This window comes from Protomyctophum bolini, assembly GCF_963924005.1.
Source record: "Protomyctophum bolini genome assembly, chromosome: 15".
Lineage (NCBI taxonomy): Eukaryota > Metazoa > Chordata > Actinopteri > Myctophiformes > Myctophidae > Protomyctophum > Protomyctophum bolini.
Window position 1 is genome coordinate 2,188,470 of NC_137876.1, and position 17,434 is coordinate 2,205,903.

Below are 17,434 nucleotides of genomic sequence, written 5' to 3' on the forward strand. Positions count from 1 at the left end.
ATGTGGGCAGTTCAGAAACCAGTCTGTGTCTCATAGGAGGGCTGTGGGCAGTTCAGACACCAGTCTGTGTCTCATAGGAGGGCTGTGGGCAGTTCAGAAACCAGTCTGTGTCTCATAGGAGGGCTGTGGGCGGTTCAGAAACCAGTCTGTGTCTCATAGGAGGGCTGTGGGCGGTTCAGAAACCAGTCTGTGTCTCAAAGGAGGGCTGTGGGCGGTTCAGAAACCAGTCTGTGTCTCATAGGAGGGCTGTGGGCAGTTCAGAAACCAGTCTGTGTCTCATAGGAGGGCTGTGGGCAGTTCATACACAAGTCTGTGTCTCATAGGAGGGCTGTGGGCAGTTCAGAAACCAGTCTGTGTCTCATAGGAGGGCTGTGGGCGGTTCAAAAACCAGTCTTTGTCTCAGGAGGACTGTGGGCAGTTCAGAAACCAGCCTGTGTCTCATAGGAGGCTGTGGGCAGTTCAGTAACCAGTCTGTGTCTCATAGGAGGGCTGTGGGCGGTTCAGAAACCAGTCTGTGTCTCATAGGAGGGCTGTGGGCAGTTCATTAACCAGTCTGTGTCTCATAGGAGGGCTGTGGGCGGTTCAGAAACCAGTCTGTGTCTCATAGGAGGGCTGTGGGCAGTTCAGAAACCAGTCTGTGTCTCATAGGAGGGCTGTGGGCAGTTCAGAAACCAGTCTGTGTCTCATAGGAGGGCTGTGGGCGGTTCAGAAACCAGTCTGTGTCTCATAGGAGGGCTGTGGGCAGTTCAGAAACCAGTCTGTGTCTCATAGGAGGGCTGTGGGCGGTTCAGAAACCAGTCTGTGTCTCGTAGGAGGGCTGTGGGCAGTTCAGAAACCAGTCTGTGTCTCGTAGGAGGGCTGTGGGCAGTTCAGAAATGTATAATTGATATATAAATATCTGTAAATCTCTATATTATGGGGATAAATAAAAAAAATAAGAATGTCCGATTTTTCAGTGGTGCCATGCAGCCAGAAAACCACGCCCACTGCTACGCCCTTATCCGGACACTGGACTGTTCCATGTGTGTGTGTGAGAGGTGGGGGTGGGGTGGGAGGGGGAGGAGCCATGCAGAACCCTGTGCTGAGAGTCTGTCTTGGTTCAGTCCGAAAACACAACAACACACAGACGGAGAGAACACGATGGCGGTGGATGGTGAGTAGAGAGAGAGAGAGAGAGAGAGAGAGAGAGACTGGTTTATTCTGATCACTAATAACATGCTGACAGACAGACAGACAGACAGACTGACAGACTGACAGACAGACAGACAGACAGACAGACAGACTGACAGACTGACAGACAGACAGACAGACAGACAGACAGACAGACAGACAGACAGACAGACAGACAGACTGACAGACAGACAGACAGACAGACACGCACAGCTATGTATATAGCCTATACACGCGCACGCACGGCATCGCTTTTTTATTGGCTTGAGCAATTATTAATAAAGACTCAAATCAATTGACCAAATTCCTCCCTTATTATTGTTTCCAAAGCGGTGAAAACGAGCAGATCTACAAGCTCGCGTCGCGTCGCCTTGTGAGCTTGTAGATCTCATCTAATTTATATATGGGGCAGGAGGGATTTCTTTTTAACGCGCGCGCGCACACATACACACACAGACACAGACACATACACCCACACACACCCACCCACACACACGTTTCTCTCATTGGAATTAAACCAAATCATTAAATAATTCCGCAGAATTAATCATTACATTGGCCTATATTTTAATTACTTGTAGCTTGAATTGTAAAGCAATTAATGCAAAGAGAGTCCTGTGCGTGCGTGCGTGCATCCGCCGCCGTGCACGCACGCACGCACGCAAACAACCGGCTATTTTTGGCGCACGACATCAGTGGCGTGACGTCGCCTTCCTATTAAGACACATATAGGCTATAAATAGCCTACATAAATACACGTGTCTTTTATTGTAGAACCGCTTGACTTTATTAATAATAATAATACTAATAATAATAATAATAGGTGCCTGACGACACCACGGTTGCCGAATGATGGGACAGATGATGATTACGATGATGTGGGCGTGGTGTAGATCCGTTGGTTTTCGGCGAGCGACGCCACAGGTTAACCTGACGCTGCCAGATCCAAGAAGCTTGCTACACAAATTTGTTTCACAGCTGCCCAATACCTCCCCCATCTGGCAGCGTCAGGTTAGCCACAGGTAGCCGTAGGCCAGTAGTTTTCACACAGTAGCCTATAGCTTAAAGTAGGCCAGTGGTTTGGTTATCTATCTATCTATCTATCTATCTATCTATCTATCTATCTATCTATCTATCTATCTATCTATCTATCTATCTATCTATCTATCTATCTATCTATCTATCTATCTATCTATCTATCTATCTATCTATCAGCATCTGAGCCACAGTCCACCATTTGACATTTATAGCCTCTCAGACACAAGAGTAAATATTGTGTTATCGTTGAATAAGACGTTTTGTCCACAATTCCATTCCATGCTGTATTGATGTATGTAATGTAATGTTGGTACCATTAGGAGAGACAACACAACAGGCACACGTACGTTGGTCAAAATAATTATTCTGCAACATGATCTAATTGTCTCAGACTTTCTTGTAACTTGAGTAATGAAGATGTTTCTTTTAACAATATATTTAACTCTTGAGAGCGTATCAAATGAAACCAAATGGACGCGTTGTTGCCACGCACATTGCGAGCTTGTGGAACGGCTATTTTCAAATGGCCGAAATGCATTGGGTTGAAGTGGTTATAATGTATGTTTTTTCTAATCTAAATTAAAATCTCCAAAGTAGTGTAAAGAGTAAAAGTAAAAAGGTTGGCTCTGAGATATAGTGGAGTAAGAAGTAAAAGTACTGTAAATTGGAAAGTACTCAAGTAAAGTACAAGTACCTCAAAATTGTACTTAAGTACAGTACTTAACCCATTCTGAACGGGAACCCATTGTGGTGTTATAGCATCATGTCGTGCTTTAGCTATTGAAAAATGGCAGATCTACAAGCTCATAGCGCGCCACCGAGTGGCGCACTATGAGCTTGTAGGTCTGCTATTTTTTGAAAAATCGAAGAACGACGATTTTTAGAATCTGATCTCAGGTCAGAATGGGTTAATCAGACCAGTGTGTGTCCAGTGGAAACCTCGTATGAATCTGATCTCAGGTCAGAATGGGTTAAGTAAAAGTTACCTTGGCTTACACCATTGTGTTTCATCCACTGGCAGCGCCCGCTGAGTGATTACGGTACATTGTGTGGGAACCCATTATCACAATTACAACAACCGGTAATTATGATAATGGGATCATATTATGGCTATTAAGAGTGTTTTGGGTTCGGAGACAAATAATCAAAATGAACGCAACGTACAATGTATTTAGTATTTAGTCCTACACATGAATTACTCTCTCTCTGTAGCCTCGGTATTCAGGCTTTTTTTTTTCTTTCGCTAAAAGCTACTAAAAGGCTACTACCCGCCCCTCTAGACCAGAAAGCACGCTGGCTGGGCCAGGCTACCCACCCCTCTAGACCAGAAAGCACGCTGGCTGGGTCAGGCTACTACCCGCCCCTCTAGACCAGAAAGCACGCTGGCTGGGTCAGGCTACTACCCGCCCCTCTAGACCAGAAAGCATGCTGGCTGGGCCAGGCTACCCGCTCCTCTAGACCAGAAAGCACGCTGGCTGGGTCAGGCTACTACCCGCCCCTCTAGACCAGAAAGCATGCTGGCTGGGCCAGGCTACACCCGCCCCTCTAGACCAGAGAGCACGCTGGCTGGGCCAGGCTACACCCGCCCCTCTAGACCAGAAAGCATGCTGGCTGGGCCAGGCTACTACCCGCCCCTCTAGACCAGAAAGCACGGACTGGGTCAGGCTACTACCCGCCCCTCTAGACCAGAGAGCACGCTGGCTGGGCCAGGCTACCCGCCCCTCTAGACCAGAAAGCACGCTGGCTGGGCCAGGCTACTACCTGCCCCTCTAGACCAGAAAGCACGCTGACTGGGCCAGGCTACACCCGCCTCTCTAGACCAGAAAGCACGCTGGCTGGGTCAGGCTACACCCGCCCCTCTACACCAGAAAGCACGCTGGCTGGGCCAGGCTACGACCCGCCCCTCTAGACCAGAAAGCATGCTGGCTGGGCCAGGCTACCACCCGCCCCTCTAGACCAGAAAGCATGCTGGCTGGGCCAGGCTACCCTACCCGCCCCTCTAGACCAGAAAGCATGCTGGCTGGGCCAGGCTACTACCCGCCCCTCTAGACCAGAAAGCATGCTGGCTGGGCCAGGCTACCCGCTCCTCTAGACCAGAAAGCATGCTGGCTGGGCCAGGCTACTACCCGCCCCTCTAGACCAGAAAGCATGCTGGCTGGGCCAGGCTACCCGCTCCTCTAGACCAGAAAGCATGCTGGCTGGGCCAGGCTACTACCCTCCCCTCTAGACCAGAAAGCACGGACTGGGTCAGGCTACCCACCCCTCTAGACCAGAAAGCATGGACTGGGTCAGGCTATACTCTCTTCATAGTTCAATGTTGCAGTTTCTTGGGGCTTGTTTCTAAAGTGCAGGTGTGTGTGTGTGTTTTTTTGGACTTTACTTCCTAATGTTGCTTTTTTAAACCAGCGGTTCTCAGACAGTCTGACAGTGGTAATGTGTAGGGGCTTCTGTTGTTTTTCTTTTTTCAAACTTCTTAAAAGATGTATTTAATTTAAAAAAAACAGCAGATTTACAAGCTCACAACCCGTCGCCATACATGCGCCTTACATTATTGATTGATTGACTATTTATTTAACGGTTAAATAAAGAATCAATCAATCAATCAATCAATCAATCAAGACATGACCTGAGATCAGATTCTAAAAAATGTCTTCTTCTACATCCTGATAGTTTCCTGAAAAAGCTATGTTTCTATGTCAGTCGTTCTTCGATTTTTCAAAAATAGCAGACCTACAAGCTCGTAGCGCGCCACTCGGTGGCGCGCTACGAGCTTGTAGATTTGCTATTCTTGTGTCATGCTTCCGAAGTAGCACCGCCCATATATGGACTTACAGGACACTCTTAACAGTTTACATAAACAATGACAACAAACCCGACATGACGGTTTGCAAACAATGATCAAGTGAATTACCAAACTGACACTCCAGATCCCTAACGAGGCAGATTACATAATATACAACATAAAATAAAATACACCATTAGGCCTGTGACAGTAAATACATGTAAATACATGTCCGTAAATTTTGTTGGGCAGGTGTGGAGATGTGTTTAATTTAGTCGGGCAAGGTGTGTAGATATGATTAATTTAGTCGGGCAAGGTGTGGAGATGTGTTTAATTTAGTCGGGCAGGGTGTGTAGATGTGTTTAATTTAGTCGGGCAAGGTGTGGAGATGTGTTTAATTTAGTCGGGCAAGGTGTGGAGATGTGTTTAATTTAGTCGGGAAAGGTGAGGAGATGTGTTTAATTTAGTCGGGCAAGGTGTGGAGATGTGTTTAATTTAGTCGGGCAAGGTGAGGAGATGTGTTTAATTTAGTCGGGCAAGGTGTGGAGATGTGTTTAATTTAGTCGGGCAAGGTGTGGAGATGTGTTTAATTTAGTCGGGCAGGTGTGGAGAAGCGTAGATGTGATTAAAGGGAAACTAAACTGGGACGAGTCGTGGACATTCTGGTCCCTGATCCGCATGAGGGAGGAATATTCTGTTACGTTACTTTACTCACTCTCACACTGAGGACGATTCATTCTACAAATCATGACAGTGTCATGTGTGTGTGTGTGTGTGTGTGTGTGTGCGTGTGCGTGCGTGTGCGTGTGCGGTCACTCACACATGCATTGTGTTTGCAGGTGGCGCTGAGCGCAACTGTGGAGTGAATGAGCTGATCTGCGTCAGAAGAGGTATGACATCATCACGTCACCTGTTCATCCTCATGACGTCACTCTGACGTCACGTCACCTGTTCATCCTCATGACGTCACTCTGACGTCACGTCACCTGTTCATCCTCATGACGTCACTCTGACGTCACGTCACCTGTTCATCCTCATGACATCACTCTGACATCACGTCACCTGTTCATCCTCATGACATCACTCTGACATCACTCTGACATCACTCTGACATCACGTCACCTGTTCATCCTCATGACGTCATCTTACATTTTACACCGCTTATTTGTCATAATTCCCGTGAGTCGCCACGACGCATTTCACTCCATTGTATTCCATGAAAGCTACTTTGTATTCCGTTGGCCGACACACACACCTGCCAGTCAACGATTTGAGAGTCTATATAGAGAACAATATGTGTCACATGGTGATGGTAGCGGCCTCCATATTTCTGGGATTGTCTGGTTTGTTTACACAGTGAGCGACTACCCGTGTGCGGGTTTTTTTACCAGCTGCTTCGAAGAAGCGGCGGTCAATATTCACCTGGGAAACTTGCGACACTGGTAGTTGACACTGGTAGTTGACACTGGTAGTTGACACTGGTAGTTGACACTAGATCTTTCTGCTGAGTGTTGCCAAGTCTGGCTGATGTATGCTGCTGCTCTGAGTCCCTTTAGAGCTCTCTGCTGTCTGGGTACGACTGCTGCTCTGAGTCCTAGAGCTCTCTGCTGTCTGGGTACGACTGCTGCTCTGAGTCCTAGAGCTCTCTGCTGTCTGTCTGGGTACGACTGCTGCTCTGAGTCCTAGAGCTCTCTGCTCTCTGTCTGGGTACGACTGCTGCTCTGAGTCCTAGAGCTCTCTGCTGTCTGGGTACGACTGCTGCTCTGAGTCCTAGAGCTCTCTGCTGTCTGGGTACGACTGCTGCTCTGAGTCCTAGAGCTCTCTGCTGTCTGGGTACGACTGCTGCTCTGAGTCCTAGAGCTCTCTGCTGTCTGGGTACGACTGCTGCTCTGAGTCCTAGAGCTCTCTGCTGTCTGGGTACGACTGCTGCTCTGAGTCCTAGAGCTCTCTGCTGTCTGTCTGGGTACGACTGCTGCTCTGAGTCCTAGAGCTCTCTGCTGTCTGGGTACGACTGCTGCTCTGAGTCCTAGAGCTCTCTGCTGTCTGGGTACGACTGCTGCTCTGAGTCCTAGAGCTCTCTGCTGTCTGGGTACGACTGCTGCTCTGAGTCCTAGAGCTCTCTGCTGTCTGGGTACGACTGCTGCTCTGAGTCCTAGAGCTCTCTACTTGATTAGAAAACAAAACATACATTAACCATTTAGACCCTATACATTTAGACCCTATACATTTAGACCCTATACATTTAGACCCTATACATTTAGACTAGGGATGCACCGAAAATTCGGCCACCGAAAATATTCGGCCGAAAATGGCTAAAAATGTATTTTCGGCCTATTCGGTTTCGGCTCAAATAGGCCGAAAATATATCACCGAATAGTCAAAACACTGGGTCGCTATAAACACAACACGCGATTGTCTTGAACGTAACCAGAGCGCTACGCATCTACCCCTCTCTCTCTCCCCAACTTCAGTCTCCCACACACACACACACACACACACGGAGCGTCTCTGTGGCTGCGATGCGCTCCGCGAAAACTGCGAGCTCATCAACAGGTTGCAAAATGCCCAAAACAGGTCCCAAAACATGGTATTTGTGAGCACCGCCACTGTCTATTCTTTTGTCGTATGACCAAAAATGCTCCCCAATGTCTGAATCTGCGAGCTTGCAGGCAGGCTACGACGGACGAACACTAGCAGTGTAGCACTAGCTCGTTAGCTCCTCCAATTTGTTCCACCTGTCACCTGTGTAGGCTACTGTAATCTCAGCAGCGCATTGAAGTGGACATAGGGCTAAAGCAGAAGCAGAACGTCCGTGAACGTTTTGCTTAACAATGAACAGTTGTTCAGTGCTGTTTAACTTTGGCAATATGTGATACTAGAGCCTAGAGAACATGCTAATATGGCTGCTAAATAAGAACGTTTTCCCCCCCATCAGCTAGCGTGCTATTGTGTGTGTGTGTGTGTGTGTGTGTGTGTGTGTGTGTGTGTGCGCGCGCGCGCGTGTGTGCGTACAGACTGTGTGTAGGACAGTGGTTCTCATAGTGGGAGTTCCAGCTAGAGCTAGATAGTTAGAAAGTAAACCAAGTGGACCCTAAGGTTCTGTAACAGAGTGCAAAAATGGAACCAAATAGACTCTCAAAATTTACATTGATTTTACAATAGAAATAAAAAATAAATTGGGGTCCCAGAGATAGAAATGGAAAGAAAGACAGTCAGCTATACACGGTCAACATTACAGATAACAGTATCATTACAAGTACAAGGAATGGCAAATCAAATTGTATAAAAAACGGGGTAAAATATTAATTTTGAAGGAGTATTCATTTGTATTGTCTTTATTGTTAGTTACAACATGCCTACAATAACGTGAAGCATTTTTTTAAAGGTAATTGCAAAAAGGTGCCATAATCTGATTCATCGATTCATCGTTTAAATAATCGCCCGATGAATCGATTATAAAAATCCATAATCATGTCTTTTGCCATAATCAGGTAGCTTTACAACAAAGATGTATTCGGCTATTCGGTATTGGGTTTTCGGCCAACTGTTTCCTATATTCGGTATTCGGTTTCGGCCAAGAATTTCCCTTTCGGTGCATCCCTAATTTAGACCCTATACATTTAGACCCTATACATTTAGACCCTATACATTTAGACCCTATACATTTAGACCTATACATTTAGACCTATACATTTAGACCCTATACATTTAGACCCTATACATTTAGACCCTATACATTTAGACCTATACATTTAGACCCTATACACCCTATACATTTAGACCCTATACATTTAGACCTATACATTTAGACCCTATACATTTAGACCCTATACATTTAGACCTATACATTTAGACCTATACATTTAGACCCTATACATGTAGACCCTATACATTTAGACCCTATACATTTAGACCCTATACATTTAGACCCTATACATTTAGACCCTATACATTTAGACCCTATACATTTAGACCTATACATTTAGACCTATACATTTAGACCCTATACATGTAGACCCTATACATTTAGACCCTATACATTTAGACCCTATACATTCAGACCCTATACATTTAGACCCTATACATTTAGACCCTATACATTTAGACCCTATACATTTCGGCCATTTGAAAATTGCCGATCTACAAGTTCAGAGACGCATTGTGAGCTTGTAGATCTGCTGAATCAATAGATTTTTCTACACATTTTGAATTTGTGAAATGGGACATATTTCTGCAACATGAATCCTTTTACTTTTAGTACTTTTAAGTACATTTCGATGCCGCTACTCTTGTACTTTTACTCAAGTACATTTTCAATTCCGTATTTTTTACCTGTAACGAAGTACTTCTAAATTGCAGTATTGGTACTTTTACTGAAGTAAAACAATTAGCGTACTTCATCCTCCACCGTGTGTCTCTCTCCTCTCCTCAGTGTCTCCCGAGGCTCTGGGCCTGCTGTCGGCCATCAGCGTCCTCATGGTCCTAATGCTCGTCCTGTTCGTTTACCTCAACAACAAGCTGTCGTCCAATCAGGAGAGAGGCTCCGCCCCGCGCGGCCACGGGGGCCTCGACGAGCTCAGCGGCGCCACCGCCGCTACCGCAGGTCACTATGTGTTACTGCACCTTCTAATGATACACATAATGTAACGCTGTGGACCAGCAACGCTGTGGATCAGCCCTGCTGGTCACTACTGGTCACTGCACCTTCTCAATATTCTATTCACATTAAAATCATAAATGTATGTCTGTCAGAAAGCCTTGAGGGTTGATTTCACCCTCAAAACCTACAGGCAGCGGGTCGGCGCAGCTAGCGGAGAAGGCGTGCTCCTCCTCCAACGCTCCAGCGGAGCTGCCCACGGCGGTGGCGGCCGCGGCCGCGGCGGCGTTGGGCTCGCCGTCGTCCTCCGACAGCGACGAGGAGCTGCTGGGCCAGTACCTGCACCACCCCCACCACCACCACCACCACCAGGAGGGGGCGCCGCTGGGGCGGAGCTGGGACTGCAGGCCGACCGCCGCCTACGACGGCTACAGCAGCGAGGCGTCGGCACACGACGGTAAGTCTGTCGTAAAACACTTCCTTCCTGCTGAGTGAGAACTCTCAAGGGTTGCGAGTTCGATCCCTGTTGTGGGCTCGAACTGGGAAGTGTCCTTGAGCAAGACTCTGAATGAACCCCCTGATTGCTCTCCGATGTGCAGGTTGTTGGTGCCTTGCATGGTTTCCTCCGCTATCAGTGTGTGGATGTGTGTGAATGTAATGCACCAATCTATGTAAAGGTGTGTGTGTGTGTGTGTGTGTGTGTGTGTGTGTGTGTGTGTGTGTGTGTGTGTGTGTGTGTGTGTGTGTGTGTGTGTGTGTGTGTGTGTGTGTGTGTGTGTGTGTGTGTGTGTGTGTGTGTGTGTGTGTGTGTGTGTGTGTGTGTGTGTGTGTGTGTGAATGGGTGAATGTAATATCTATGTAAAGCGCCTTGGATAAAGGCGCTATATATAAATGCACCATTTACCGTTTACATCATGAATGAATACTGAAACCAGATATAATCATTAAGGAAAGTTTATGCACTATACACTATGTGTACTATATATGTAAACTCTTAATTTCCATTTCCCAGACATTCAGTTGCAAAAAAAAAAAAAAAGTCGACTACAAAACTAGGCTGTGATGACGAAAACTAAGACTAAATACATTTACAATTCTGTCAACAAATACAGACTAGACTAAAATATGGGGGAGGGACTCGTCCCACTGCTAGTCCTTCGACAGGCAGCCTCTCATCTTTAGCCCATTCTGACCTGAGATCAGATTCATACGAGGTTTCCACGGGACACACACTGGTCTGATTAACTCCATTCTGACCTGAGATCAGATTCTAAAAATGTCAGTCGTTCTTCGAATTTTTCAAAAATAGCAGACCTACAAGCTCGTATCGCGCCACTCGGTGGCGCGCTACGAGCTTGTAGATCTGCTATTTTTCAATAGCTAAAGCATAACATGATGCCAACACCAAAATGGGTGCCCGGTCAGAATGGGTTAGACCTACTTCTACATTCTGGCTTTTAGTTGAGCTTCTAGCATCCTTGTTGTTTATTCACTGCTATTATTTCAATGTCTTTCTTTTATTTTCTTTCTTGCTCCGTAAAGCACTTTGAGTTGCATTTCAAACACTGACACACTATAGTGCCAGTTCTTGCATCTCAGACTACAGTAGTAGTGAATTCTACGCCAAATTATTTTGGAGGGTCCCCATTTTTTTTCTGGAAGGCTGGAAAAATGTAAAGCAAGAGTTTACATAGTACAAGCATACACTTTCCTTAAGGATTATATCTGGTTTCAGTATTAATTTATGATATATATATTTTCTCTAATATTAAGGGGGGGGGGGTTTTGCAGTCAGTTTGTATTGGGGGCGGGGCGGGGGTCACGAGGCATGGCCAAAGCATTTCCCGGGGGTCCCCGGACAAAAACGTTGAGAACCCCCTGTCCTAGTAGATGGGACATGAACTCATCTACTCATGGGAACATGGGACATGAACTCATCTACTCATGGGAACATGGGACATGAACTCATCTACTCATGGGAACATGGGACATGAACTCATCTACTCATGGGAACATGGGACATGAACTCATCTACTCATGGGAACATGGGACATGAACTCATCTACTCATGGGAACATGGGACATGAACTCATCTACTCATGGGAACATGGGACATGAACTCATCTACTCATGGGAACATGGGACATGAACTCATCTACTCATGGGAACATGGGACATGAACTCATTTACTCATGGGAACATGGGACATGAACTCATCTACTCATGGGAACATGGGACATGAACTCATCTACTCATGGGAACATGGGACATGAACTCATCTACTCATGGGAACATGGGACATGAACTCATTTACTCATGGGAACATGGGACATGAACTCATCTACTCATGGGAACATGGGACATGAACTCATCTACTCATGGGAACATGGGACATGAACTCATCTACTCATGGGAACATGGGACATGAACTCATCTACTCATGGGAACATGGGACATGAACTCATCTACTCATGGGAACATGGGACATGAACTCATCTACTCATGGGAACATGGGACATGAACTCATCTACTCATGGGAACATGGGACATGAACTCATCTACTCATGGGAACATGGGACATGAACTCATCTACTCATGGGAACATGGGACATGAACTCATCTACTCATGGGAACATGGGACATGAACTCATCTACTCATGGGAACATGGGACATGAACTCATCTACTCATGGGAACATGGGACATGAACTCATCTACTCATGGGAACATGGGACATGAACTCATCTACTCATGGGAACATGGGACATGAACTCATCTACTCATGGGAACATGGGACATGAACTCATCTACTCATGGGAACATGGGACATGAACTCATCTACTCATGGGAACATGGGACATGAACTCATCTACTCATGGGAACATGGGACATGAACATCTACTCATGGGAACATGGGACATGAACTCATCTACTCATGGGAACATGGGACATGAACTCATCTACTCATGGGAACATGGGACATGAACTCATCTACTCATGGGAACATGGGACATGAACTCATCTACTCATGGGAACATGGGACATGAACTCATCTACTCATGGGAACATGGGACATGAACTCGGGGAGGCAATCCAATGCAAGAGCAACAGATGACATTAGCTTTATGTTCAGTTTTTAATGACTTGAATCCCTGTAGGTTTTTTTTAAATTTAAACTCAGGGTATTGCTTTGCATTTGATATTGCTATTCTTGTATGAGTTTGTGCCGTCTTTTTTTAGAAACATAATTCTGTTTTTATTTTCTGCTGCTGGCAGTTGGAAAAACAAATAGTCATCTTGAAGAAGACCTTAAAGAGAGCAGGAGTTTGTCCTCAAAGCAGTGAGTGTAAATGTAAATGCTAGTCTAGTTTAAGCCATTTGGACCTGATTTGACAGTTTTCAGAAAAAAACATGTTTCTATATCAGTCGTTCTCAAACATTTTCATGTCAAGGACCCCCAAAAATCACATGTAATTGGCCACCGACCCCCCATCTAAAAATATGTAGTTCCAGGGACCCCCTCAGAAAAGCAAAGCTTTTCGTTAAAAACGTTCGCTCTGAAAGAATATTCAAAGATTTTGCACCACATGTTCACGATTTTTCAAAAAATAGCAGATCTACAAGCTCGTAGCGCGGCACTCGGTGCCGCGCTATGAGCTTGTAGATCTGCTATTTTTCAATAGCTAAAGCATAACATGATGCTTAAAACACCGAAATGGGTTCCCGCAAGAAATGTGTTAAGTGCATCTATGCGAGAGTTATCCAGGCCAGCCTCTGGGTCGGTTCTCTCTCTCTCTCTCTCTCTCTCTCTCTCTCTCTCTCTCTCTCTCTCTCTCTCTCTCTCTCTCTCTCTCTCTCTCTCCGTTGTTGCTGAAGGTACAGCATTCTATTTATCATCCCTGAGGGACTCTTTGTACTGAAGCCAGCTGTAACCACATCACCCTCAGGCTGAAAATAACACGCTGCTCACTCACTCACTCCTCATGCATTCATCCACACCGGCTGAGAAAATGGGGTTATACAGAAAAATGGTGGGATACAGAATGTAAATGTAAATGACTGGCCTATACTGTACCTGTCTGGTTCCAACACGCAGCCAGATGTACATCCAGAAACTGAAACATATATTAGGGACTTTAACCCTCTTGTGGCTACATTTAATATCATCTTATTGTGCATTATTGGGCCAGATTTGGCGACTTTTTGAATGAATAATAGAAATATGTGCGATATGACCACAATGTCACGAAATGTCTCATTTTAAAGCCGCAAGTCTCTAGTTTACACCGAAAAAATAATTATGATTCTAGCATTACCTATAAGCATTACTTATAAGCATTTTAGTACACAATTGGTTTCACTTTTCACTGAAACCAAGGTGTACTAAAATGCTTATGAGTAAACGATGGAGCATGCTAGAATCATAATTATTTTTTCATTAAAGGAGAATTCCATACTAAAAGGCTTTCTTACCTTTCTTTGTAGTTGTTACGTCCCCATCAAAGAGGTCCAGGTGTTATTTTGTGCAAAAGCTCCTTATTGGCTATTTCCCCTACCATAAGCCCTCAATGAATTGCATTGAATTGAATGGGATGTATGGGGTGTTGTGCTAATTCGCTTATTTCCATCTAAATAAGTAGTAAAGTGTGCCGCCTGGGTTATTATTTACATTATGAAGAGAGGATATATACAATTTTTTTTTCAATTTTGAGCGATGGAAATAAGCGAATTAGCACAACACCCCATACATCCCATTCAATTCAATGCAATTCATTTATGGGCTTATGATAGGGGAAATAGCCAATAAGGAGCTTTTGCACAAAATAACACCTGGACCTCTTTGATGGGGACGTAACAACTACAAAGAAAGGTAAGAAAGCCTTTTAGTATGGAATTCTCCTTTAACCCATTCTGACCTGAGATCAGATTCATACGAGGTTTCCACTGGACACACACTGGTCTGATTAACCCATTCTGACCTGAGATCAGATTCTAAAAATGTCAGTCGTTCTTCGATTTTTTTCAAAAATAGCAGACCTACAAGCTCGTAGCGCGCCACTCGGTGGCGCGCTATGAGCTTGTAGATCTGCTATTTTTCAATAGCTAAAGCATAACATGATGCCAAACACCAAAATGGGTTCCCGGCCAGAATGGGTTAACATCACTAACCCACTAACATGCAGCCAGCTACATCCAGAGGATGCGACGGACACCGCCGCTGGACGAGCTGCAGCCTCCGCCGTACCACGACGACAACGGCTCGCCTCGCATGTCCTGCTGCACGCCGTCCGACCTGGGCCTAGGGGGCGCCAACACGCCTTACGACCAAATGGGCCTAGGGGGCGCCAACACGCCGTACAACCTGCAGGGCCTAGGGGGTGGGGCCAAGGACACCAACGATGCCAAGGGCGGCTGCATGTCGCCCGCCGGCACGGACAGCCCCGTGCTCCTCCTCTACGCCTACGGAGACGGAGACAAGTGTCCCAGCGACGGGGAGGACGGGGACAGCGGGGACAGCGGGACGGCGGTGTCGCGACAGAACGACATGGAGCGCTACCTGACCAAGGCCTACGGGGAGGACGCGCCCTGCAGCGACAGCACCGCGCCGCTCAGCACACAGGTGAGCAGGGTTGATTTAATTACAGGTGAGCAGGGTTGATTTAAACAGGTGAGCCTGGAGCTCTCTGGTGGAGCTGTTGCCCCCGCGACCCGACTACGGATAAGCGGTTGAAGATGGATTGATGGATGAATAATCCAGGGGGAAAAAAAATAATAAATTAGCATGTTTTAGCACTTTTTTCTCGCGTACACCTAAACATACTTGTGCACGCATGTCTTTATGTGCATTATGGCATAATATAATATATATATATATATAATTCGATATTCGGGGCTTGATTAGATCTTAATTTGTTAGATCTTAATTTGCCAAAAAGTATTATTCCCCGGACCGCTCACGTCCACCACTGGGAGGAAACTAGCGGATGTTTACCAGGCTTTGAACCGGGAACTGATTGTCGGGCATTTTTTTGTCGTGTTTCTTTTTTCTTCCAAAAAACGGCTGGCACTTTCAGGGGTAGAGAGCTCTGGCGCCATCTGGCTTTGAACCAGGTTAAAACTCCTTCAGCGCCACCTGGTGGTCACCAGTTTACGCTCTGAGTGCCAATTCAGCCATTATAAAGAAAGAAATAATTTGTAATTCTATTATGCATGTAATGTGCATGTCATCACCTGTACACCAGATTTGAGGAATTTTCAAAATATGGTTGAAAAAAAAAATAATAATAATAATAATAAGAAAATAAAAATAAAAAAAGATTATTATTTTTTTATTCCCAAGGGAGGATGTCTTAACGCCTGTGGCATCCATTGCAAAGACGTCCATAAGACGGGATAACGTCCCTGGCAATCGCCGTGTTTTATTATTATTATTTTTTTTTATCTCCTCCTCCTCCTCCTCCTCCAGGGCATTTCAGCCAATGGGTGGGAGGCTCTGTTCCCTAAAGGCTACGAGGCCAACCCGGGCGCCATGAAGCACGGCGGCACCCTGGACGTGCTGCTGGACTACCACGCTAACGAGCAGCGCCTGGCCGTCACCGTCACCTCCGTCACGGACACGCCGGCGCTGCAACCCAGCGGGAACCTCGCCTGGCAGGTCAGTGGAGTCAGAACCTCGTCTAGCAGGTCAGTGGAGTCAGAACCTCTTCTGGCAGGTCAGTGGAGTCAGAACCTCGTCTAGCAGGTCAGTGGAGTCAGAACCTCGTCTGGCAGGTCAGTGGAGTCAGAACCTCGCCTGGCAGGTCAGTGGAGTCAGAACCTCTTCTGGCAGGTCAGTGGAGTCAGAACCTCGCCTGGCAGGTCAGTGGAGTCAGAACCTCGTCTGCCAGGTCAGTGGAGTCAGAACCTCGTCTGGCAGGTCAGTGGAGTCAGAACCTCGCCTGGCAGGTCAGTGGAGTCAGAACCTCGTCTGGCAGGTCAGTGGAGTCAGAACCTCGTCTGCCAGGTCAGTGGAGTCAGAACCTCGTCTGGCAGGTCAGTGGAGTCAGAACCTCGTCTGCCAGGTCAGTGGAGTCAGAACCTCGCCTGGCAGGTCAGTGGAGTCAGAACCTCGCCTGGCAGGTCAGTGGAGTCAGAACCTCGCCTGGCAGGTCAGTGGAGTCAGAACCTCGTCTGCCAGGTCAGTGGAGTCAGAACCTCGTCTGCCAGGTCAGTGGAGTCAGAACCTCGCCTGGCAGGTCAGTGGAGTCAGAACCTCGTCTGCCAGGTCAGTGGAGTCAGAACCTCGCCTGGCAGGTCAGTGGAGTCAGAACCTCGCCTGGCAGGTCAGTGGAGTCAGAACCTCGCCTGGCAGGTCAGTGGAGTCAGAACCTCGTCTGGCAGGTCAGTGGAGTCAGAACCTCGCCTGGCAGGTCAGTGGAGTCAGAACCTCGTCTGGCAGGTCAGTGGAGTCAGAACCTCGCCTGGCAGGTCAGTGGAGTCAGAACCTCGCCTGGCAGGTCAGTGGAGTCAACAAGACAGGGTTGTTTTTGTCAGCGAGTTTAGAGTTTAGTTTTTAGTCATAATATAGTCTCTTGAATATATAGCTTCCATTTAGTTTTAGTCACATGTTAGTCACCTGGAATGTGTTAGTGTTTAGTCTAGTTTTAGTCGACCTAAATATCGTAGGATTTCAGTCGACTAAATCTACAGGTGATTTCGTTTCGATTGTATTAGTTGTATTAGTTGAACAGTCGACTAGTTGCTTAAAGCCCTAGTTTGGAGCATTGAATGCTCTGATTAAACGTGATTGTGGCTGGCTGTGTGTGTGTGCGTGCGTGCGTGTGCGTGTGCGTGTGTGTGTGTGTGTGT

General features: G+C 46.5%; 1 protein-coding gene across 1 annotated transcript in view; it reads left to right on the top strand.

Moving 5' to 3' along the window:
* Positions 1-17,434, top strand: part of LOC308329196 (synaptotagmin-14-like) — a gene marked incomplete at both ends in the record, with an annotated part of 28,500 nt that overhangs the window by 1,285 nt on the left and 9,781 nt on the right. Inside the window, 5 exons of the mRNA XM_080783399.1 lie at positions 5,830-5,880; positions 9,423-9,593; positions 9,781-10,044; positions 14,770-15,206; positions 16,053-16,241. Of these exons, the coding sequence (XP_080639525.1) occupies positions 5,830-5,880; positions 9,423-9,593; positions 9,781-10,044; positions 14,770-15,206; positions 16,053-16,241 (1,112 nt within the window). The remainder of the gene's footprint in view (positions 1-5,829; positions 5,881-9,422; positions 9,594-9,780; positions 10,045-14,769; positions 15,207-16,052; positions 16,242-17,434) is intronic.